The 26,894-nt window shown below is 40.2% G+C and overlaps 1 protein-coding gene across 16 annotated transcripts in view; it reads left to right on the top strand.

Moving 5' to 3' along the window:
* caskin2b (CASK interacting protein 2b) overlaps positions 1-26,894 on the top strand; it is a 121,884-nt gene that overhangs the window by 61,830 nt on the left and 33,160 nt on the right. For 8 of the 16 annotated variants that reach the window (XM_087245358.1, XM_087245356.1, XM_087245354.1 and 5 more), the window contains exons 4-7: positions 11,019-11,116; positions 13,729-13,874; positions 17,611-17,706; positions 23,134-23,264. In XM_087245358.1, coding sequence (XP_087101484.1) covers positions 11,019-11,116; positions 13,729-13,874; positions 17,611-17,706; positions 23,134-23,264 — 471 coding nt within the window. Of the gene's footprint in view, positions 1-11,018; positions 11,117-13,728; positions 13,875-17,610; positions 17,711-23,133; positions 23,265-26,894 lie in introns of all 16 variants that reach the window. The other 8 variants (XM_087245359.1, XM_087245357.1, XM_087245355.1 and 5 more) reach the window with 1 other exon arrangement.

Genomic DNA, 26,894 nt, shown 5'->3' with positions numbered 1-26,894 from the left:
TTAGACGACAGAGACGCCACGTTGTGTTGGCAAAACAAGCGTGAAGTGTTGCTTTTATAGTTTGCTGCAGTTCAGTTTTGTTTTCATTTTCTCTCTGTGAGAGCTCAGCTGGAGTCACGTGTGGATTAACAGTGTACGCGACGCTCGACAACAATAACTTACGTGTCTAAGGAGGATTATTGTTTACCTGAGAGCTGTTCTCATCTGCAAACGCTGAGATCCGGATTCGCTTGTAGTCTCCTCTTAATAAAGACGCGGCTCTAGTTGCTGGTGATTGTCCTGTCTCTACAGATTTGGTAAGTGAGCGACCAGTGCTCTTTGTTTATTCAGTTTGTTCGTATCTAACAAACTATTGCACCGAGTGTAAACATGTTAGCACCACAACCAAACTTTAACCTCGTGTAGGATTTTCACCGCATTTAGTGACCGGAATAACACACGCGGCTTTCTGACGCTACCTGCTGTGTGCATCTAGGTTTCTGGGAAATGCAGAGTTTTTTTTTTTCTCTCATTCGCCGTGCGGTATCAAACATTGCATAAAAAAAACACGCTTAGAGCAGCTCCTCCAATCAAATATCTCGTTTGTTGTGAGGGACATGAATGGATTCCCTGAATGATAGAGCCAAACTGCAGTTAAAGTCCACCATTTAATAATATGCCAAATAATTCGACTACTGATGTCCATGTAAACAGTCACTTTCTCCCGTGTGTGTGTGTGTATTTTGACTCTAAAACTCAGCGCGCCTAAACAGACACTCCCACACCATGCCTCTTTTCTTCCTCCGACACTCCCCCCTAAACAGAGCTGGACACGCCCACTTTTCTGACTTTTTCCAAAGTAGAGGTGTGAAAACACCCTGCTGAAACCAGGGGGTTTCATGGCCCTTTAACAGTGAGGCAATCAACGCCTCAGCCTACCTGAGTATTGTTGCTGACCATGTCTATCCCTTTATGAGCACAGTGTCTCCATCTTCTGATGGCTGCTTCCAGCAGGATAACGCAGCATGTCATAAAGCTCAATCATCTCAGACTGGTGTCTCGAACATGACAATGAGTTCACTGTACTCAAATGGCCTCAACAGTCACCAGAGCTCACTCCAATAGAGCACATTTGGGATGTGGTGGAACGGGAGATTGGCATCATGGATGTGCAGCCGACAAATCTGCAGCAACTGTGATGCTATCATGTCAATATGGAGCAAAATCTCTGAGGAATATTTCCAGTAGCTTGTTGAATCTACGCCATGAAGGATTAAGGCAGTTCTGAAGGCACAAGGGGGTCCAACCCGGTACTAATACTAAAGTGGCCGGTGATTGTAGTTAATAATGTAATCAAATAATTATACTATAACATTGAAGCTCATTTTATCATCTCACGGTGCAGCTGTAGGATCGCCCACCGGATGCAAATCCCTGCCTTAGTCCATCTTTGCTGAAGTGACCATGTTTAGCCAGTTTCATACAAGCCAGAACCTGTGTCTCATCTTAAGCAGACCGAGTATTGTTGCTCTCTCAGTCCATTAAAGCATGCCATGTCAACAGTGTCCTCCAGATAAGATGGGCCTCTCACAGGGCTGTAAAACGCTACGTTGGCCTCATATATTAAAGTTGAGACTTGGGTGACATTTAGGTGCTTGTTTTCGGGCTCTCACTCATAAAGAAGGGAAAGAGCGGTGGGTCTGTCGAGGGGTCAGAGGTGGCCATTCACGGATAAGGACCATTGCAAATTAGATAGGAGTGTTTACAAAGCACCGAACGGCCATTATTGAGGCCGGATGGGAACGGCAAGAGGAAAACAGCGAATGATGGATGGAGTTGTTGAGTGCTGACCTGTGCTTTTGGCTTCATTTGTCAAATCTGACACTATATACGCAATATAATATACGCTTTAAGTGAATAGCTAGAGATATTTAGGATAAACGTATGAGTTAGACTGGCTTGCTTCCACTTTTAGATTAAGATTCATCAATCACGCTGTTTTAATTTGAGATTTTTTAAGCTGCCATGGTTTCTACTGACCGGGTTTTGCTATGTAACCTATCTATCCGATGGAAACCAGAGGTGGAAAACAGGAAAAGGGCTGAAAGGATGTAGCTGAACTCACTCAGAGTTGTGCATGTCATGCAGAGACCTGCATCATTTATTAATGGGAATAAAGCACATAGGCTCACCCTTGCGTAGGCTGAAGCTGCAGGCTATCTGACATCTTACGAAATCTGCAAGTTCAATCTACTACCCAAAGCCAGGAGAAGATTGATGTGTTTAAATATATTCATGCACTTAATGTAACATTTAGGCCATGTCTACACTAATCCGGATAAATTTGAAAACGGAGTTTTCCTCTAAAAACGCTTCACGTCCACACTGTCGTTTCTATTCGTTTTCCAAAACTTTGTCATCCACACTGAAACGACTACCAATGCTTTCAACCTGTACTGCGCATGCGTGAAACGTAAGACGCTTCGTCACGCGTCATTTCCGGCTGACGTTTATTTTCTTTCCGGCTCTTTGAAACGTTGCGGCAAAATGTCAAGGAAAAGCACAGAGTTTTTTAAATGGACTGACAATGAAGTAGAGTTGCTGCTTCGAGTAACACATGAATACAAAGTTGCAAAAGAGAGTGAAAATGTAGACTGGGAGACGTGCCAAAACAAATACGCCGATATACTGGACCGCTTTAAAGAACAGTATCCTGCTGATGACGCTGCTTACCCTCACAGTAAGGACGACATCACTAAAATCATACTCACAACGAAAATAAAGTAAACGAATTAGTAACATGACTGAGTGTCACATGACAAAAATAACGCGTCATCGTTTTCGAAAGACTCTGTTTTCACAGTCTACACTACGACACGAAAAAGGCGTTTTCAAATTTATCCACTTTGGAGAGCGTTTTCAAAAAGATACGTTTTTGTTTCCTAAAAACGCGTCTCAGTGTTGATGGAAGGGCAAAACGGAGACAAAAATATGCGTTTTCAAATGAAAACGCATTAGTGTGGACATGGCCTTAGATGTTTGTGAAACTCAAACCAGGGCCGGAGTGGGACACCTTTTCAGCTCTGGAGTTTCAAGCCTCAGACCGGCCCACCTCAGTTCACAACTGACTATATTAAAATAAGTAAATAAATAAATATTTCCAAATCAGTTTCTAATGACACTATCACGTCTTTTTTTTTTTTTTTTTTTGAAAAAACAGCTGCTTTAGAACTTCAAATGTTCAACAATCCTAACAATATTATATGTCTTATCAATAAAAATGAAAACACTAAATTACTCTAACGAGGATCGAACCCGGGTCCACGGCGTCTTAACCTAACGTGCTATCCGCTCGACCACAACAACTGTTTTATGAATGATGACACAACTGAGTTTTATCATCATTAAAATAGATCAAAAGAGAAGAGTTGCGGTATAATAATGAATAAAAAGGCTGTGGTCAAGTAAATAAATAAATTTAAAAAGTGTGATTGCTGAGAGCAACAGATTCTGGAGCTAGGGACACCGGCCCTCGCGGCCAAAAAACGGACCGGCCCACCGGGAATTCTCCCGGTCCTCCCGATTAGCCAATCCGGGCCTGACTCAAACCATCCGGCAGCGTTATACAAATATTATGCAAATCTTACAATGAAACAAGCTTCAAATGTTAAGCCTAGTCTTTTAATTTGGGACATTTGATACACTCATGTAAAGGAAGTTACAACACTGTTAGGAAAGCCTTTGTTTCTGCTTGCCGCTGAATGATGACCTCAGCGTGCATCATAAGCTGGCGCTTTTGATTGTGAAAGTTTTTAATACTTCAGCATGCCCAGGTCTGTCAGTAAAATGACCAAAGAAAGAAAGTAACACAGGATTTGGTGGGGGTTTAACCAATAATAGTGGTGTAGCGTTGAAGGTTTTGCTTGTCTGTGAGACAAATTAGTATTTGAGCCGCCTTTGACTTTCAGGGGAGCTGTTGGGATTTGTATGGGGGGGCGTCTCCATGGCAAACGTCCTGGAATGTGTGTGAATGAATGGCCAGGCCGGTGTGAGAGGGACTCTTTGGAGCCCTGTCCTTTTGTCCACCCAGGGCAACGCTGCCAGGACGCATCAAATCTGTGCCTGACATCCCGAGAAATGAAGGCGAAAGTGGACAAGCCTTGTAACACGAGACCCTCGCTGAGTTCTGGGAACTTTTCCGAATTGCGTGTTTGTTGGTAAATCAACAACTGCTCAATATCGCTGCGGGACGGCCACCGGACTGTCTGACCTGCTCTTGATAGTTCCTGGGGTTGCAAATCTGTGTTTTGTTCGGGTGCGATGGCTGAATGCAACCGTGATGATGTTCCAGTTAATTGAGCATGTTTGTGCATTTGATTCTATGCGTGTTCAAATGAACTGTTCGGTACAGTTATGCACTCTTGCTGAGGTTTAATTGTTGCTAATAGTGTTCTAGAGGTGTGTAAACAGCTTTAGGCCATACCTGTACTAGCATATTCCTTTAAATGCTTATTGTAGACAAGGCCCAGCGGCAGTAAGGATGGCTCAAGGCCGGATGACTCTTCTTGATCTTGTCCTGTTGGACAAGTACTGTGTTGTCCCCAAATATCAACTTTGTTTACAATGTGTCTTGTTTTGTGTTTCCAAAATGGTTAGCAGTTCTACAAGTTGAAATATAATGATTTGGTTTGGAGGGGCAGCACAGTGGCGCAGTGTAGCGCTCTTGCCACACATCAAGAAGGTCACTGGTTCGAGCCTCAGCTGGGTCATTTGGCATTTCTGTGTGGAGTTTGCATGTTCTCGCCATGTTTGCGTGGATTTCCTCCACAGTCCAAAGAAATTGGGTAAGCTAAATTGTCTGTAGTGTATGTTAGTGAATGGAAGTGTATTGGTGGTTCCCAGTGATGGCTCGCAGTTGGAAAGGTATCCGCTGCGTAAAACATATGCTGGATAAGTTGGCGGTTCATTCTGCTGTGGCAACCCCTGATTATTAAAGGGACAAAGAAAATTAAGGAATTAATGATTTGGTTTGAACTAGGGCTGGGCGATTCAGCAAAAAAAAAAAATCTAGGTTTTTTATAAAGTTTGACCGATTCATGATTTCGATTTCGATTTTATTTTTTAATGTGTCACTAGTCTTTTCAAAACATCACAACTACATGACTGAAGTAACATTCTCTTTAAGAGTAACCATCTGGTTACGGAACAGTGTATTTTTAATGGACATGTCATACAAGAATCGGTCAAGGTGTAAATAAATTTAAAACAAATTCACGAGTTAAATAGCGTTGCAGAAGATTTGAATAATAAATATTTGTGTAAATATTGCACTTGCCGGAATACAGAGGTATTTTTTGCAAGTTTTGTTGAGCCTAGGAAAGATTGGCTATCAGCTCGGCTTTGACTTTGTCTTCTGATTGAATGTCAGGTTGTAATGACGCTGCCTTTTTCTTAAGATCCAGTGGAAGAAAAGAACTGAACATGGAAACTGTAAAGCCTAATTTAACCCAATGTGTGAAGTTGTGAACGTATAGCAGGAGCAAAAACAAGCACCAGATGTGTGTCTAATATTAAATAATATATTTAATCTATTTTTCTTTTTCCCCCTTTTAAATATCGATCATTTGATGCGCTTTGCTCCACTCTCTATTATGCTGCCTGATCTGTCTGGTTTTCAACTAGGTCCGCTAAATGACGTCATGGGAGCGGCTACTTTCATTTTCACTGCAACAGTCCCTCACTTCTACTCGTGTTCAAACCAAAAGACCGGCGCGGTTTTTCACTTGGCAGGCTTTTACGTCCTTCAAACATGTTGAGATTGAGCTTATCGACTTGAAGAGGGAATATGTCTTGACGATCCACACAGACTAATGCAACAAGTAAAATCCTACATGACTTCACGCTTTAACAGGCAGTCAAGCAGGTCGCACACCAGAAGCGCCGCGACACGGCGCCGCACATGACAGTTTAAACTATCACACACACCAAACGCGCACATTCGCATGATATTTAACATGAAACTAATCAGATGGCGTCTGAATTAAATCGTCTTAAAACGTAAATTCGAATTAATAAAAAAAATCTGAAAAATCAGCCCTAGTTTGAACTGAGCTCTAGTCTTCTGAAGCCTACTATAACTTGATTTGGAGAATGGACTGAAATATCTCAACAACATGATGCTAAGTCGTTTACTTTTTTTTCTTCTAAGAATTATGTGTTTATTAATATCAGGGGACAGGGGTCTTCAACCCTGCTCAAGGACCCTGCTCAACCCTGCTATCCTGGAGATCTAGTGTTACCATCTAACCCTCCCGAAACACCCAATGAAGGTGTTCGGAGTTCCTTGGTAATTTCTGGCAAGTGTGTTGAAGCAGGATTAGATATTAAGTAGCTGACAGTAGCTATTCAGGAGAAGGTTCAAAACCTAATTATCAACCTCATGTGCAGTTCAGTGAATTAGTGATTTAGGAAAATGCGGATTTTGTCTCTAGTTGTCCAGTTCAGGTCAACAACAATCAGTTCAACAACAGATTGTCACCACAACCGCACATCCCTCCTCACAGCTCCCTGTTTCTTTAGTTGATTTTCCTAGTAAGCTCAAGGAAGTGTTTATGGAAGTGCAGAAGGAGAAGAGTGCCGTCTTCTGTGCGCAAGAGAGAGAGAGATCTTTCACAACACGGGTTTCTTTCAGCACCCACATCCTCTTAGAGGACTCTCGGTCTGACCATAAGCAGGTCAGGTACAGGTACGAACAAATAACACAAAAGAGTGATTATGCCTCTTACCAAAGAACCCCACATCTGATAACCTGTGCCACACAGAACATGCAGACATTTATAGGAATGAAATCTGTGCAGTCTACTGATGGTTATAAATGTGGTAATCTTGTGAGGTCCACATAAAAGCATTATCAAATAAATGCATTTCCTCTTACGGGGATCCAACTCTGTGGAATCTTTTGTTATTAGGGTGTAGGTCCTGTGTGGGTCTACTGGCAACCAGGGCCTGAACTGACTTTGATCCTCACCTCAAACACAGAAGTCTTACCTGTTTAGATGACTCAGATTCTGAGCAGTTGAGTTGTAATGTTGTACCTATTGCTTTGTGCATTGGGGCCTCCGGTAGTCTCCGTTTCCTGCCCTAACCTGCCCTCTTGTTGTGGTGCCAAGGAATGTTCCCTGCCTCTGGAGATCTTTGCGCAGTAATTGTCTGTAATTGATTCTGCATTAATAGAAAGTCTAGTTGGCGAGTTACCAAGTCTGGTGGAATTTGTCTTTGGGACGTTCATGCAAAGTCTTAATTCTGAACTACAGAGTCGATGCTTTGACATGACCCCATCACCCAGCTTAGATTCCTGTCAGTTTATACTGACCCTTTTATGATGACAAATAACAGGGATTGACATTTTGGGACCAAGTAGGGATTAACCCAGCAAGCATCTGGTTTATGGTCTTGGGTTTTAACCACTGTACCAAACCATTCCCATTCGTCCTTCACTTAAACTGTGGTTGTTCATCTTGTTTCTAGAGTCTCCTCAACAATTTGCATGTCTCTCTTCCTTAGGTATTCGAGTGTCTACTAATGAGCTGATTTAAGGAGTCACGTCGAATGTGTGGTATCGGTGGGACTCCAGGATCATGGTTGACAACCACTGCCTGAGAATGAATAATTCATTTGAGGACTGTACAGCTTTCTCACGAGTGTAAGGAATGTACACTGTGAGGATGCTTGCGTGTCAAGCTGATTTACATCTTAAGAGAGTTTGACACCCGCTTGTGATTCCTAGGATAGGACTTACTTGCGAACTCTGTAAAGTGTTTGTCTTAAACCACAGTCTTAGTGTGTTCATGCCAATGATCAACTTTAGCCTTCATATTCATCCAGTCGGATTCATTTCCGCTCTACTTGTCTGTGCTCTCCCACTTTACATCCAACGGTCTGCTCTGAGAAGTCAGTCTGTAGTTTTGGGTTCAGGAAATGAACGCCTCCTTTTGGCTGACCTCATATGGTTTCTTGTCGAGTATAATCATCTGATCCTTTGCTTTTACTGTGATAAAATGTTGGACCAAAATACCTGCATTGCAAAGTAGATGGCTGAGATATTTGTGTGTGATTCTCGAGAAGATGAGTCAGGCGTGGGCTAAAATGCAGGAATAGGCAAAGTTTCCAGACTTGTGCTGCAGACGTCTAGATATTTAAGACGTTTCTTGCATAAGACAATGCAACGGAAAATGCAATGCAAAAAAAAAACGGATGAACTTCTTAAAGGGTCACGAAACACCAGAACACATGTGTTTGAGCTGTTGACAGTGGTATATGTGTCCCACACTGCTAAAAACACTATTAGGACACCTATATTTCACTAAAAACTGTAAATTGGTTGTTTTTGCGTTATTTCAAGCAAATTCGTACTTCCGGTTTGAAACAAATTTTTGAAGCTGCGTCACGGTCATGACATAATAGCGTGTATTCCAGCGTGCAGACTGGGCGTCTGTGCCAGAGTGTGTCTTATTACGTCTTACAGTGTGCTGCATTAATGCATGAGTAAGGCTTGGTTCAAACCAATCAGCGCGCTCTATTGTGCAACTTCATTAATGTTCATTACTGTCACAGTGTTTAGACGACAGAGACGCCACGTTGTGTTGGCAAAACAAGCGTGAAGTGTTGCTTTTATAGTTTGCTGCAGTTCAGTTTTGTTTTCATTTTCTCTCTGTGAGAGCGCAGCTGGAGTCACGTGTGGATTAACAGTGTACGCGACGCTCGACAACAACAACTTACGTGTCTAAGGAGGATTATTGTTTACCTGAGAGCTGTTCTCATCTGCAAACGCTGAGATCCGGATTCGCTTGTAGTCTCCTCTTAATAAAGACGCGGCTCTAGTTGCTGGTGATTGTCCTGTCTCTACAGATTTGGTAAGTGAGCGTCCAGCGCTCTTTGTTTATTTAATTTGTTCGTAACGAACAAACTATTGCACCGAGTGTAAACATGTTAGCACCACAACCAAACTTTAACCTCGTGTAGGATTTTCACCGCATTTAGTGACCGGAATAACACACGCGGCTTTCTGACGCTACCTGCCGTGTGCATCTAGGTTTCTGGTAAATGCTGAGTTTTTTTTTTCTCTCATTCGCCGTGCGGTATCAAACATTGCATAAAAAATACACGCTTAGAGCAGTTCCTCCAATCAAAAATCTCGTTTGTCGTGAGGGGCATGAATGAATTCCCTGAATGAAAGAGCCAAACTGCAGTTAAAGTCCACCATTTAATAATTTGGCAAATAATTCGACTACAGATGTCCATGTAAACAGTCACTTTCTCCCCTGTGTGTGTGTGTGTGTGTGTGTGTTTTAACTCTGAAACTCAGCAGGTGCCTAAATAGACACTCCCACACCATCCCACTTTAGTTTCTCCGACACCCCCTAAACAGAGCTGGACACGCCCACTTTTCAGACTTTTTCCAAAGTAGAGGTGTGAAAACTCCCTGCTGAAACCAGGGGGTTTCATGGACCTTTAAGGCAGTGGTTCTCAAAGTGGGGGTCGGGACCCCTTGAGGGGTCGCGGAACAATGAAGGGGGGTCGCCTGGTGATTTCCAAAAATCTACTCATTATTATTAGACCATAAGAATTACCATATTTTATCCATAACCAACTGAAGAGAAAAAATTTTATATCGTTTATAGTTACTATAGTAGCTTATTTACTTGTTCTATTGGATTGCGACCCCTGGGGTAAGTACATTATATTAAAGACACAGCAATAGCGTCAGATGCAGCAGATTGATTTTATAACACCAGGTTAAACTTTCTGGCCCATTTACAGCACTGAAATACATAAAAAAAATAAACTTTGGTCTATTTGTGTGTGTGCGCCATTGCATGCAAGTTTTCTGTATTTATAACCACCTCAGGGGATATTGGGGGTCGCGAGTCACTGGTATTGTTATTTTAGGGGTCGCGTGCTGAAAAGTTTGGGAACCCCTGCTTTAAGGCATTGCAGGCACTCTGAACACAAAGTCTGAGCAGCACTGCATATATTCTCAGAAAAAAACAGGCAATGCTAGAATACCATCCAACAAACATTCATACAAAAGCTGTGGCAAATGTTGTGTAGGAAAAATCCAGCCTTTAAAAGGCATCCTACTTGATTTTGCAACAGACCTTGCTTCTTTGTATACCAAAGAGTCTCAAAGTTCCACTGCATATTTCAAACACCCTATCCATTGCTTTAAATACTGCTACCAAGCTGTGACTTTCCTCATTAACATCCTTGGATGCAAAGTTGTTCATCAGCTGGAGCATTATTTATTCCAAAAGCATCACATTGAAGTTGAACTTGCCCCGTCAAACCTTTTTTCGAGGCAAGTTTTGGCTCAAATCACAGATTCCTCTTCTAATGTGATATGCTTCCAGTAATGGTGCTGTCTGTGAGGATTTTACTTAAGGGGGGACGTTTATATTCGGGATGTTTGAAGTATTTGAGGAGTGCTACTTGAAGACGGAACTGTTACTGACCTGCGAGAGGTCGTGCTTTGATTTCGGCATGTCCTAACAACGTACGTCAACCCCACACAAGCAGCGTTTTCATTTGTCATCCTTCCACACACATCAGATCTCACGAGGGCGTCTGTGCCCAGAGGACACGCTGTTTTGCGTCTGAGCTCGCACTGATTTGAACACGTCTTGGTGCCTTTTTTATATTTTGCCCTCAAGAAAGCTTGTAAATTTCAGACTTTCGTCTCTGATTGTGCCACAGCTTCAGCAATATGAGACGCTTTTACAAGACATTGGTTTGTTGGCAATCTCCCATGTTCTGGAGCTTTTTCTTTTTCCGTGCTCTTTGTGGCCACATAAGTGGGGAAGGATGAAAGTGTAACTGCGTGTGCACTGCTATCAAAATAAGCTGATAAATGTTATTGAGTGGCTTCGTTGTTATTGGGCTTTAGCCTGCAAGGACTGTTCCTACGTTGTCAAAGGCTTTTTCCACTACTCCTTCCATTTGTTTTGTTGTTGTTGAAAGTTTTCTGTTTTCCCCCCACTCAGGTTTTCTTCATTGCATCATGCTGCTCTCACAGGCACTACGGAGCTGCTTTCTCTATTGTTGGAGGCTCAGGCAGTCGTGGACATCAAGGACAGCAATGGTTAGAACTGCATCTTCACTAACTTCAGTCAAAATAATAGCTTCTTGCCGTTAATGTGCATTGATCCAGTTCAGACTAGTTGTTTCAACTTCCCATTCAGGTCCAAGACAAATTCTTAATGTCAAAACCATTTAAAAATGTTTATTATGATATATAGTTATGTCATATGTATGAGCAATATTATACGAGTAGCAGTGCGATTATGGCTGTATATCGGCACTGGTGAGAGGCGTGCATTGGCATGAGGCTACAGGTCGTTAGTGTCCCAACAGTGATGATATACAGCCACATCGCACTGCTAAAAGTGTGGTATTGTGTTTATACAACAGGTTAACGGTGGGGTCACCAATCCTGACATTACACTACACTGTAAAAAATAAAAAAAATAAAAAAAAATGACAAATGACTGGCAGCTACGGCTAAAACCATAAAATTACGGTAAAATTTCTTTGTTTAAATAAAGTGAAAAAAATAATAAATCTACAGATATTTTCATTAAAATGTTTACAGAAAGAACACTGTTATTTTACAGACTTTTCCTAGATTAATATGATCAAATCCATTTAATAAAGTAACACACTAAGAGTTTTACAGAGAAACAGTGTTATTTTATTTTGACTTGTCCATGATTATTATGATCGAACACCATTAATAAAGTGCCTGCACTAAAAGTTCAAGAGAAAACAATGTTATTTAATTTTTTTTTTTTTTTTTACAATTTAACGCCTTTAATAAAAAGCCAAGACATGCTCTTGCTCGTAATTTAACAGTTTTATTTTGGATCAAAAAGTTTTGGAAAAAACATCAAACGAGATACAACTGATTACAATTCTCACAACTATAACATCACATTTTATTGAATAGTATTACTTTAAAACATGTAGAGGTTTAAGTTGTATGAAATGATTCAGTTACAGATCTTAAATGAAATGGAACCGTAACGTGAAGGGGACCCTGACAAAGAAGTGCACATTCAAATGCAGGTTTATTACACAGAGATGGTCAGGCAAACAAGTCGACACAGGGGCAAACTGCAAACAGATGTATGCAGGGAATTCAGAGTCTTGGTCAATTAACAAGCAAATGATCAGTCCTGGCAGCAAACAACGTAAAAAATTAACAAACGAAGCAAGGCAAAAGAAGAGAAACGCGTCATAATGTTCACAGTAGCAGTATATCAAGACTAAGCAATTGGTGCGTGCGTCTGTGCTGCTTTTAAAGTGCATGTAATCAGTTCATAACTGTGTGTGCGCAATCAGCGGAATCCGGAACAGTATGTGAGCGCTCTTATTGTGTTACTTTATTAAATGGATTTGATAGTAATAATCTAGGAAAAGTCTGTAAAATAACAGTGTTTTTCTGTAAACATTTTAATGACAATATCTGTAGATTTATTATTTTTTGCACTTTATTCCAACAAAGAAATTTTACCGTAATTTTATGGTTTTTGTTTGGCAGCCGTAGCTGCCAGTCATTTGACCTTTTTTTATGATTTTTTTTATTTTTATTTTTACAGAGCAAGTAATTACAATTTATTACTTTAATTTTACGTAATTTTAAATGTACTTAAAAAACAGGAAAAAACACTGTAAATAATACGTCAATTTTATTGTATAAAACAGACAAATTGCTGTAATTTGTCATTACTTATATAGTACATAAAATAACAGTCAAGCCGTTAATTTACAGATATTTTTTGTAATTTTTACGAACTTTTGAATATAATTTAAAATAACAGAAAAACTGTATAAATAATACTGTAATTTCCCTGTATAAAAAACTAAAATGTCGGTAATTTGTCTTTAATAATAAAGTACCTAAAATGAAAGTCAAACGGTTAATTTAGAGAGATTGGTTGTCATTTTACTAAGTTTTGAATATAATGTGAAATGACAAAAAATTACTGTTAAAAAATGTAGAGTTTTTTTCTGTAAAATTAAGTTGTTTTTTTACAGTGTAAAGAATCATTCAAACACTAGCTCTTAAGTGACGTTGGTGAATGAGCAACAGGTTCTGCTGTTCTGACGTCAGGTGCAGATGTGAATGAATGGCGGAAGAAAGTAGTTCCTCATACAAAAGGATTTTGAGACTCTTTGTGTTTGATTTTTTTAATATATACACTATTACGCCGTTAAACCGAGGGTCACCAAACTTGTTGCTGGAGGGCCGGTGTCCCTGCAGGGTTTAGCTCCAATTGCCTCAACACACCTGCCTGGATGTTTCAAGTATACCTAATAAGACCTTGATTAGCTGGTTCAGGTGTGTTTGATTAGGGTTGGAGCTAAAATCTGCAGGACACCGGCCCTCCAGCAACAAGTTTGGTGACCCTCGGTTTAACGGCGTAATAGTGTATATAGTAAAAAAATCAAACACAGAGTCTCAAAATCCTTTTTGTATGAGGAACTACTTTCTTCCGCCATTCATTCACATCTGCACCTGACGTCAGAACAGCAGAACCTGTTGCTCATTCACCAACGTCACTTAAGAGCTAGTGTTCGAATGATTCTTTAGTGTAATGTCTAAAGAAGAGCCCTGCACGGGGCGTTAAATCCCGGGCCCGAGATGTATTAGGCATTTTCACAGCTCTGATTGTGCATGATTTTTGTGTGCAGGCATGCGGCCGCTGCATTACGCAGCATGGCAGGGTAAAGCAGACTCAGTGCTGATGCTGCTGCGGTCTGGAGCTGCAGTGAACAGTGCCTCCCATGACGGACAGATCCCACTGCACCTGGCGGCTCAGTATGGACACTATGAGGTGGTGCGTATCTATTAAAACACACTCGCTGCTGTTAATTGGACACATCAAAAACACACACACACACTACAGAACAAACAATGGAGCAGGCTATGGTCAGATCAGCTACCTTGTTCAGTACTTCTTCGGAGAGGTTTCCGATTTTTACTTGCACTGCCATATTTCGCTGGCCCAACCAAAAAAACAAGGTTAATAGGCATTTCTTAGCAACATAGTTTAAATAATGTGTCAAACAACAGTAGCTTTTGTCAGTGTTCCTAACAGATAAAGCGCTCTCGGTAATATTTCAGCATACTTTCACTTTCGTATAAGACATGAAACACATATTTGCCGGTAGGATTGACATCCCGCCCTACTCATCATTCTGTCTTCATATAGTCGTATATGTGGCTATTTCCCAATCATAATACACTGTGATATAACCTGGTTTGTTAGGGTGCACTCACACTATGCTATCCGAAACGTGCTCAGGCTCAGGTGTGGTTCACTTGGCCGTCCCCGACCGTGTTAGAGGAGGTGTGACAGAGCGCGGTTCACTTGGGCATTGGTGCGGTACGCTTATAGTGTAAAGCGCACCTGAGCCTGAAACTGAAGACGAGACGTGACTTTTAGGGGACTGTTTAATACGGATTTATTAATCATTCTTACTGTTTTCAATGAACGCAAACTGTCGTAGATTATTAAAGACACAAACCCTTCACTGGACCTTCAGCAAACCTCCTAATTCCTGCAGCTTGAGGGCTTTATGATTGTTTATAAGCGCCAAAAGTTGTGGATCTGTTCGGCGGAATATTTGACTGCGTGTCACTGCATCCCAAAGACTAAAGTGATGTAACTAGAGAAATCTCCACTGTGCTGAGCGAGTGAACTGAACAACACATTGATTGAAGCATGCTCAAGCTCAAATGCAATGTGAGTGCAGGCCGTCGGGTGAGATGGGAGGGGGGACAAGCGTGTTTCGGACCGGTTCAAGGCAACTGTACATAGTGTGAGTTAGGGCTGTAACGATACACGATATAAAATCGAAATCGTGACACTCAGATCTACGATCCTGTGTCGCGGTGTGATAAGGGAGAATCGCGACACACCCCGTGACTACCTTTCCAATAACGTCACGCCTGCCTGCAAAAGTTGAGCTAGTTGAAGAAGAACGTGAGGAAACACTTTTTTTTCCGCTCGACATTACGAGCACTGCTCCGTTTAAGCCCTCGCAGTTAGCGTTTAACAGGGAGAGCTCGCACGGAGCTCTTAGTAAGGGACTGTCTGAATGTGTCAGGAATATCAAAAACAAAACCAACTTAACCCCTCTTGACAACCGACAACGGCAGAAACATTGCCAGTGCTGTCAAAGCATTGTTGTTAATGTGGCTGCGCAGAGAGGGATGGGCGTTCACCAGATGCCCCGACTCCTCTGCAGAGGAAACCTTTCTGTAACCGTGCTGTGCACTTTCTGTTTAACCCTTTGGGAGTTAACGTTACGTGCTGACTGACAGCGCGATGTGTGAGGCCAGGAAACAGGACGAAGCTTTCAGTTAAGATGAACACAGTTTCTATAGTTATACTTTATTTATAGATAAAGGTATAGGACTCTGGTTATAATCCCTCTATCTTGCTGGAAATTTATAGCCGTTTCGCTTTACTTCAGGACACATGCCGCTCTGAAGGTCTAATCGCTGTTTTAAGTTATCCAGAGCTGTATGAATGTACAAATCTTGAATATAACAATAGCATTAAATATTACAATTGTAACAACACAGACAGCAACACTTATGCACAATTGATACCCAGCTGATTCAGTCGTTTCATAAGAGGGCCACGCCTCTTCTCTTCTTTTTTCCTTGTCAACATAAAGGCAGTGAGATGCGCCTTGTTTTCGGCTTATAAAGCATGTATGCACATTAATGCAATAGCATATTTAAACAACAAAACTAGTTACAAAACAGCTGTTTACAAAAAGTCTACATATGCGCGCGTTGTTGTTGTCTTTTCATCACGCAGCACGCGCACTTGAACCGCGAGGGAGAGAGAGGAAACCATCAGGACTTATTCTTTAAAATAATGATTTCTATTAAAATGTAAAAGGTTTTGTTATTATAATAATAACAGCGGGGCATTAAATTAATGCATATTTTCCGTGGAGCGGGCAATTTGAGGAAGTCTGCGATTTTTATTTGACGGAAAAAACGTGATTGGAAAAAAACAGCCTATGCCGGTTGTTAAAAAGAATCAGTCAGTATTTTCGTTTTGTAATATAAATTAATTATTTAAATGAAAATAATTTAGGGCAGTCCTATTTATTTTATTCATTTTATTTAGATTATTCTGCTCTTCTGTGCTAAACACTGCAGGTGCGTGAAGATGCTCTGTTGTTCTGTTCTGTTATTAATATGCTAGCATTTAAAAATAAATCAGTAGCCTATTTTAAAATGCAAAATTTAATGTGTCAGACACAACATAGACACGTCAATTTGTTTAATATAAAATTAATAGTAATCTGACCAGTTAACCGTTATTATAATAACTGATTAATCAGCGGCGGTTGTCTGTTAGAAAAATTAACCGAAATGAGCATCCCTAGTAGCCATTTAATTTACTTTTTCTATGTAAGAGAACTTGATTGAAAAAGAATTTTTAACATGCTTGAACCATCTACACAATGGAGTTTAGTTCTGTTTGGTTTTACAAAAGTATTTTGTTACAAAGAAAACAAAAATGATATAATTTTATTTAATAAAAAAATAGTTTTAAAAATCTTTTTTTCCCCACCCAACACAAAAAAAAAAATCGTGATACGAATCGAATCGTGGGTTTGGTGTATCGTTACAGCCCTAGTGTGAGTACGCCCTTAGTTCATTGGATCTTTCACACTACAGTCGATTCGCTCTGAAGTTTGTTTCAATCGAGCCCAGACCACCTCATTCGGGCGATCTCGGAGCGATTGATTTAATGCGGTTCCGATTGCAGGATTCACATATACCAAACGAACCACGCTTACTGGGAAACGAAACAAACGTCTTGGTGTGAAAGCGCCTCAAGATTGTATTTGGACGCAATTGAAAAACAGTCGCAGCCAAATTGAACTTTAGTGACGAGGCAGATCGGACCAGTAGCCATCCTGTCTGGGTAGGTGCCTCTAGCATTTCGTATGCTGGCCCCGGGCCATCAGGCAGTTCTTATTGTTGAGACCCGTTCGACGATGGTTGAAACATTGCTGGTATCTGGATGTACTTTAAAAAATCATCTAAAAGAAATGATCCAGTTAAGCTGTTCTACAACAAGACACACACACACACACACACACACACACACTGTTTTGTTTGTTTTTACTTTTCCAATCTTTCCAGTTTCACTTGGTTTTTACATTTTGTACCATAAGCCCAGCCCAGCAGAAACGCACTCGGCAGTGTGGGTGTGTGTGTGTGTGTGTGTGTTCACAGCACCTGTGAATGATCTGACATGACATCATCACACTGCAATGTACAGAAATAAGAGATCTGCATTGCGGCATCAACAAGTGACCCCAGATGGGTTTGTATTGTGCGTGTGTATGTGTGTGTGTGTGTGTGTGTGTGTGTGTGTGTGTTAGCGAGGGAGCAAGGATAAGCTGCCTGTTATTCGTGTCGCTTGAATGAACAAACATGAAATGTTTTCACTTTCTTTGTGTGTGTGTGTGTGTGTGTGTGTGTGTGTGTGTGTGTGTGTATGTGTGTGTGTGTGTGTGTGTGTGTTTGTGTTTCAGTCGGAGATGCTGCTGCAGCACCAGTCGAACCCCTGTGTGTTAAACAAGGCTAAGAAGACTCCTCTGGATCTGGCCTGTGAGTTCGGCCGAGCGAAGGTCAGTAGTTTCAGCTGTGATGCGTCCTAATATCAGTGTTTATCTTCAATCGTGTGATGTCATCATTATCACTATGGCGATGATCTCATACATGACACGTTCTGCTCTTAGTTTGTTCATTCCGTCTCCACTGCAGCAGGACTTCAGATTCTATACTGGACATTATTTCTGTTCAGTGATGACACTTTAGTCTAAGCAGAGTCAGACCGCACTGTCCTAATGAAATCAGTCAAAATCAAGGCATGATCATATTATATTGAGCTCACATAAGCAAAATCTAGAGGCCTACAGTGCACTGAGCTGTATGCAATAACATTATGGGCCCTATCATACATCCGGCGCAGTGTGGCGCAAGGCGTGGCGCAATAGTCTTTTGGTAGTTTCAGCTTGGCGCAAGAGTGGTTTTGAGGCGTTGCGCTGCGCTGTTTAAATAGCAAATGCATTAGCGCTCATTTGTGCGCTCATAGGCGTTCTGCTCTAGAAAGGAAGGTGTTCTGAGGCGGACCGCTGGCGCGTTGCTATTTTAAGAAACTATAATAGATTTTTCATTAGACCAAAACAAACCCGGTCTAAACTCCAGCGCAGAGTTGCGCCTCGCTTACACACTGCTTAATACACACAAGAGAGCAACAGGCAAATATCTTTACATATGAAAGAATGTAAATATTAAGGATATATATAGGATATAATAAGAATAGATATAGAATATAAATATAAAGGATTAAAATATTACAAAACATATTATTTTCTAGCCTACATAAATATGAAAAATCACTGCTTTTATGTCTTCTTCATCTCGGGAGGCTTTTTCAGTTCATTCAGAACAATTTGCTTCTGTATAATGTTATTATTATTAGCAGTATTATTTATTATATCCATATTTATATTTGTTTTATTAAAAACAAGCTTAGATTTGTCCCCCTGTCAGGTTTTAGACCATATGGGGCATGGCAGGTGTATTTGGAAATAACTCAGGTTTTTGAGCACACTTCATTATTATTGTTCATTTATTCGTTTGCTGGAAATTAGAACTGAATTTAGAAATAGTTTTGAAACAAACCTTTGCGCTTAACAAACGAAATAAATTATTTATAGACTAATTGATGTCTGTGTGTAAAGGTTTCCCTATGCAAGAGCAAATGTGAAAGTGATCCATTATCTCTCATTTTCACGCAGTAGATGCTCTGTTTAACAGTTTTCTGTTAACTGTTTGCTTGTGAAATGCTCATTTTCTCCACTTAGACTTACTTTGCGTCCTGTAAATAGTGAATGCGCTCTTGGCGTGACGCAGCTGGCTCTTAAAGGGAATGGGAGATGAGACTCTGATTGGTTTATTCTCAAAACACACCTATAACTCATTAAGAAAATAAACTCAACCCTTTTAGACCATGTGCCACGGCGCAAAGCAGGTTTTCCCATCCGTAAATTAGCAAAAACGCGTTCTGACACGCCCTGAAAGCGTTTGCGCCCTGCGTTTTGCGCTGTGCGCATGGACCGTCAAAATAGAGCCCTATATTTCCTCCTGTCTCTCTCTCTCTCTCTCTCTCTCTCTCTCTCTCTCTCTCTCTCTCTCTGTGCTCTGACTGATTTCTGCCGTTGTTCCTGTTTGCCTTTGTATGTCATTCGTTTACTCAGTGAATATGAGCTCCGATTGCAGTTGCTGCTTTCTTTTACATGTTCTGATGCACACACACACACACACACACACACATGCCCAGCGGTGTGTGATTTCAGTGCAGCTGTGTGTTTAGACCTTTTTGAGGTGTGACTTTAATGGCAGTGTGTGTGTGTGTGTGTGTGTGTGTGTGTGTGTGTGTGTGTGTGTGTGTGTGTGTGTGTGTGTGTGTGTGTGTGTGTGTGTGTGTGTGTGTGGTATTTAATCAGCTGCTGTATTCCTCAGTACGTCAGGGCGCGGCTGAAGCAACTGGTCGATATCTTTCACACTTGACTCAAAGCTGATGCTGAAGAAATCCAAAATGTTCCTTCATCATGTGTGTTTAGATGTAGAGCAGTGAGGATGCAGGTCTTCAGCGTGATCTGGGATCGATTTATATAAAACAGTCAAGAAAGTCATTGTTTACTGAGTTACAAATAGTCGGACGCAAACTTTATTCCCTGTAGAGAACTGTTAGATGGTTTTAAAGTGCTGAAATCCAGTTTGATTAATGGATGTTTGGTTCCTGACGCAGCAATGCCTGTTGACCAGTCACAACAGACTGGGCTATCTGGCCAATCGGAGAAGAGTAGAACCACCAGATCAGTCACAAAAGACTAGGCCATTCAGAGCAGAGAAGAGTCATTTAACCAATCAGAGCAAAGAAGAGCCATCCGACCAAGCCATCTAACCAATCAGAGCAGATTAGAGCCATCTGACCAATCAGAGCAGAGTCATCTGACCAATAAGAGCTGAGTAGAAGCATCTGACCAATCACAGAAGAGTAGAGTCATCTTACCTATCAGAGTACAGGAGAGACATCCGACCAATCAGAGCAGAGTAGAGCGATCTGACCAATCAGAGGAGAGTACAGTCTTCTGACCTATCAGAGTAGAAGAGATACATCTGACCAATCAGAGTACAGTCATCTGACCAATAAGAGCTGAGTAGAAGCATCTGACCAATCACAGAAGAGTCATCTTACCTATTAGAGTACAGTAGAGACATCTGACCAATCAAAGCAGAGTAGAACCATCTGACCAATCAGAGTCAAACAGTACCATCTGACCAACCAGAGCAAAGTAGAACGATCTGACCAATCAGAGGAGAGTACAGTCTTCTGACCTATCAGAGTAAAGGAGATGCATCTGACCAATCAGAGCAGAGTCATCTGACCAATAAGAGCTGAATAGAACCATCTGACCAATCACAGAAGAGTAGAGTCATCTTACCTATCAGAGTACAGGAGAGACATCCGGCCAATCAGAGCAGAGTAGAACCATCTGACCAATCAGAGTCAAACAGTACCATCTGACCAACCAGAGCAAAGTAGAGCTATCTGACCAATCAGAGGAGAGTACAGTCTTCTGACCTATCAGAGTAGAGGAGATGCATCTGACCCATCAGAGCAGAGTCGTCTGACCAATAGGAGCTGAGTAGAGCGATCTGACCAATCAGAGCAGAGGACAGTCCTCTGACCTATCAGAGTAAAGGAGATGCATCTGACTAATTGGAGCAGAGTCGTCTGGCCAATAAGAGCCGAGTAGAAGCATCTGACCAATCACAGAAGAGTAGAGTCATCTTACCTATCAGAGTACAGGAGAGACATCCGGCCAATCAGAGCAGAGTAGAACCATCTGACCAATCAGAGTCAAACAGTACCATCTGAACACCCAGAGGAAAGTAGAGTGATCTGACCAGTCAGAGGAGAGCACAGTCTTCTGACCTATCAGAGTAGAGGAGATACATCTGACCAATCAGAGCAGAGTCGTCTGGCCAATAAGAGCCGAGTAGAAGCATCTGACCAATCACAGAAGAGTAGAGTCATCTTACCTATCAGAGTACAGCAGAGTCATCCGACCAATCAGAGTCAAACTGTACCATCTGACCAACCAGAGCAAAGTAGAGCGATCTGACCAATCAGAGCAGAGTACAGTCTTCTGACCTATCAGAGTAAAGGAGATGCATCTGACTAATCAGAGCAGAGTCGTCTGGCCAATAAGAGCTGAGTAGAAGCATCTGACCAATCACAGAAGAGTAGAGTCATCTTACCTATCAGAGAACAGGAGATACATCCGGCCAATCAGGGCAGAGTGGAACCATCCGACCAATCAGAGTCAAACAGTACCATCTGACCAACCAGAGCAAAGTAGAGCTATCTGACCAATCCGAGGAGAGTACAGTCTTCTGACCTATCAGAGGAGATGCATCTGACCAATCAGAGCAGAGTCGTCTGACCAATAAGAGCTGAGTAGAGCGATCTGACCAATCAGAGCAGAGGACAGTCTTCTGACCTATCAGAGTAAAGGAGATGCATCTGACTAATCGGAGCAGAGTCGTCTGGCCAATAAGAGCCGAGTAGAAGCATCTGACCAATCACAGAAGAGTAGAGTCATCTTACCTATCAGAGTACAGGAGAGACATCCGGCCAGTCAGAGCAGAGTAGAACCATCTGACCAATCAGAGTCAAACAGTACCATCTGACCAACCAGAGCAAAGTAGAGCGATCTGACCAGTCAGAAGAGAGTACAGTCTTCTGACCTATCAGAGTAGAGGAGATGCATCTGACCAGTCAGAGCTTGTGCTTGACCGGATGTTTTTGACATCCACTTCACTTCGCTCTGTCTCGAGAGCACATCAGACCCTCAACCTCAAGGATGCAGTGAGACGTGTGTGTGTGTGTGTGTGTGTGTGTGTGTGTGTGTCTGTGTGACTCCAGTCCAGTGGCGCAGATGTTTTTGGGTGTTGATGGGGACTGAGACACACATTAACATGAGCTCATCCTCACCTGCGAAACCCCAGAGACAACATTACCTTCCCATGAGCCATGTGTGTGTGTGTGTGTGTGTGTGTGTGTGCGCGTGTGTATCTGTCGTATATGTATGTTTGTGTGTGTGCGTCTGTTTGTGCATCTCTGTGTGTATGTGTGCGTGTGTGTTGTGTGCATGTATATGGGTGTGTGTCTATCTATGTGTGTGTGAGGGTGTTTATGTGTGTGTGCATCTATGAGTGTGTTTGTGTGTGCATGTGTGTGTGTGTTTGTGTGTCTATGTATATGCGTGTTGTGTGCAGCTAGGTGTGTTTGTGTGTGTGTGTGTGTGTGTGTGTGTGTGTGTGTGTGTGTGTGTGTTTATGTGTATCTGTGTGTAATGTGTGCATCTATGTGTGTGCGTGTGTGTCTGTCGTTTGTTTGTGTGTGTGTGTGTCTGTCTGTGCATGTGTGTGTGTGTGCAGCTATGTGTGCATGTGTGTTTGTGTGTAGGTGTGTGTTTATGTCTGTCTGTATATGTGTGTGTGTTGTGTGCATCTATGTTTGTGCGTGTGTCTGTCGTTTGTGTGTGTGTGTGTGTGTGTGTGTGTGTGTGTGTGTGTGTGTGTGTATGTAAGTGTGTTTATATAAATGTATGTGGGTGTGTTTGTGTGTATGTCTATGTGTGTGTTTGTGTGCAGCTATTTGTGTGTATGTCTATGTGTGTGTGTGTGTTTGTGTGCAGCTATTTGTGTGTGTGTGTCTGTGTGTATGTGTGCACGTACATCTGTCAGTTCGTGTGTGTTTTATAAAATATTAATTTCAGCCAAACAAAGAAATAAGTAGAAACATGCAAAAGGAGATACTTTGAAAAATGTCCTCGTTCTGTTAAACCTCACCGGGGAAATATTTGAAGTATTTCAAAACTAAAAGTGAAATATTTGACGGAAAATATCATATATATATATAAATATATATGATAGGTCATTTTTCATGGGTGTGTGTGTGTGTGTGTGTTGTGCAGGTAGCTCAGCTGTTGTTGAGCAGTAATATGGTGGCATCTCTGTTAGAGGGCGATCGGAGAGACGCGTCCGACTCCAACTGTAACACTCCTCTACACCTCGCCGCTCGCAACGGACACAAAGACGTCATCCGGTAAGCTCAGAGACGCACAAGTGTGTGTGTGTGTGTGTGTGTGTGTGTGTGTGTGTGTGTGTGTGTGTGTGTGTGTGTGCTTGTTTTTATATGCCAGTGTGGTCTTACACCTGAATAAACACAGACTCATGGGGACTTGACATCACATTGGGGACTAAATTTGAGATCTTCACAGGTAAACATGCTCATAAGTCAGACAGATTGAAGTGTTTGGAAAATATAAAAGTGTAGATGGTGTCCTGTGAGGGTTGGGTATAGGGGAACAGCTGTGGGAGGGGAGAGAATGTACGGTTTATATAGTAGAAACATCATTATATATAGGAACAGGTGTGTGTATGTGTTTGTGCAGGTTAATGTGGTTTACAGGGACACAAAGTTGTATAATGAGATGGGTATCACCTAGTTGTACTCTATTAAGCTGGTTTACAGGGACACACATCATGTCCCTGTAATACAAATCACTTAAAAATCATACTTAACAAGGTCTTTCCAAAATTAGATTTGCCATTGATTTGATGTGAGGGTTGGGTTTAGGGATAGGGGTAGACTTACACTCACCGGCCACTTTATTAGGTACACCTGTCCACCTGCTCATTATTGCAAATTTCTAGTCATCCAATCACATGGCAGCAACTTGATGCATTTAGGCGTGTAGACGTGGTCAAGACGATCTGCTGCAGTTCAAAGCGAGCATCAGAATGGGAAAGAAAGGGGATTTAAGTGACTTCGGATGGTCTGAGTATTTCAGAAACTGCTGATCTACTGGGATGTTCACGCACAACCATCTCTAGGGTTTACAGAGAATCGTCTAAAAGCGAAAGAATAACCAGTGAGGGACAGTTCTGTGGGCGCAAATACCTTGTTGATGCCAAAGTTAGAGGAGAATGGCCAGACTGGCTCCAGCTGATTGAAAGGCAACAGTGACTCAAATAAGCACTCGATACAACCGAGGTCTACAGAAGAGCATCTCTGAACACACAACACGTCCAACCTTGAGGCGGATGGGCTACAGCAGCAGAAGAGCACACCGGGTGCCGCTCCTGTCAGCTAAGAACAGGAAACTGAGGCTACAATTCACACAGACTCACCAAAACTGGACAATAGAAGATTGGAGAAACGTTGCTGCTCTGAGTCTCCATTTCTGCTGACACATTTGGATGCTCGGCTCAGAATTTGGCGTCAACAACATGAAAGCATGGATCCATCCTGCCTTGTATCAGAGGTTCAGGCTGGTGGTGGTGGTGTAATGGTGTGGGGGAGATTTTCTTGGCACACTTTGGCATCATTAGTACTAATTGAGCATCAACGCCACAGCCTACCTGAGTATTGCTGCTGACCATGTCCATCCCTTTATGAGCACAGTGTCTCCATCTACTGATGACTACTTCCAGCAGGACATGACAATGAGTTCACTGTACTCAAATGGCTTCCACAGTCACCAGATCTCAATCCAATAGAGCAGCTTTGGGATGTGGTGGAACGAGAGATCCTGATCATGGATGTGCAGCCGACAAATCTGTAGCAACTGCGTGATGCTATCATGTCAATATGGAGCAAAACCTCTGAGGAATATTTCCAGTTCCTTGTTGAATCTGTGCCACAAAGGATTAAGGCAGTTCTGAAGGCAAAAGGGGGTCCAACCCGCTACTAGTAAGGTGTACCTAATAAAGTGGCCGGTGAGTGTACATAATAAGCAGTTTCTGCAGTATTAAATGCATTGTGTATTTTAGTGTCCTTGTAAACCATGTATACTATTGTGCGTGTTTGTTGCACATCTGCAGATCTCAGCTGTGTCAGCCTCTCTGTCTCTCTGGAGAGCTCACTGTGGGTTTCATGCGTCAACAATGGATTTCATTCTCCAGGTGTTTTCAGAGTCGCTGCTGATGTATTGCACAAATCAACCTCATAATAAATAATCATCGGATGACCCACTTTTAAAATGGAAGCATCAAATGCGAACACAGTCAGCTGAGTCCTGTATTAATGCAACAAACTTTATTCATTAGCAGAATGCAGATCTATTCGACTGGCTTTATTCCTGAACATAAACATGTCAAAAGACAGAACAGCTGCCATTAGGACAGTCCCGTGAAAAAGTTAGCACATCCTATTGAATTTCATGTTGTTGTTTTTTTAATCGGGACGTAATAAAAAAAGCTTTGTTGATCTTATTATGCACTTTTTAAGACCTGAAAAAGATCAGATCATTTTTTTTAATTGGAATATTATAGGGGCTACAAAGTTTTTCACATGACTGTATATGATGGCTAAATGAGCAGGCGAACTCCTAAAACACACATGCATCTATTTAATGAATGAATGACGTCTTCTGAAGTAATATAATATAATATAATATAATATAATATAATATAATATAATATAATATAAAAAATAATAAAATAATATGAAAAATATAATATAATATAATTTAATATAAAATAATATAATATAATATAAAAAATATAATATAATATAAAAACATAATAAAATATAATATAAAAATATAAACAATTAAAATATAAAATAATATAAAAATATAATATAATATAAAATAAAATATAATAAAATAAAATATAATATAGTATAAAAATATAATATAATATAATATAAAAATATAATATAATATAGTATAAAAATATATTATAAATAATATAAAAATATAATGTATTATCATTAAATATAATAAAAAAAGTAATATAATATTAAAATGTTATAAAAATATAATATAATATAAAATATAATAAAATATAATATAAAAAATGATATAATATAATATAAAAATATTATAAAATAATATTAAAAATATAATATAATATAATTTAATATAGAAATATAATATGATATAATATAATATAAAAAATTATAATATAATATAATATAAAAACATAATAAAATATAATATAAATATATAAAATATAAAAAAATTTAAATATAAAATAATATAAAAATATAATATAATATAAAAATAAAAATATAATAAAATAAAATATGATATAGTATAAAAATATAAATTAATATAATATTATACAATATAATATAATATAATTTAAAAATATAATATAATATAGTATAAAAATATAATGTAATATCATAAAATATAATAAAAAATAATATATTATTAAAATGTTATAATAATATAATATAAAAATATAATAAAATATAATATAAAATAATATAAAATATAATATAATATAATGTAATATAATATAATATAAAAATATAATAAAATATAATATAGTATAAAAATGTAATAAAATATAATATAATATATTATAAAAATATAATAAAATATAATACAAAAATATTTAAAATATAATATAATATAATATAATATAATATAATATAATATAATATAATATAAGAACAAAACTAAAAGTGCGTAGGATTTTAAAGTAGTTTGTGTCAAAAATATCAGTCCTCTGTGCATTATTTCTAAACATGTCTCAACACACTCATGTCACGCTTCACAACACACTCAGGATCATGCTTCACAACACACTGATGTTTCAGATTCCACTTGCATGACATTGAACAGCGTGCCTACATGTTGAGTCTTAGCAAACGCATGCCACGTTTTCCAACACTGAGAAGCATGACTTAAGCATGTGTCAGTACATGTCATCGTTCTCA

Source organism: Danio rerio, chromosome 3 (genome assembly GCF_052040795.2).
Source record: "Danio rerio strain M-AB ecotype USA chromosome 3, GRCz13ab, whole genome shotgun sequence".
Lineage (NCBI taxonomy): Eukaryota > Metazoa > Chordata > Actinopteri > Cypriniformes > Danionidae > Danio > Danio rerio.
This window is presented reverse-complemented; position numbering and strand designations above follow the sequence as displayed.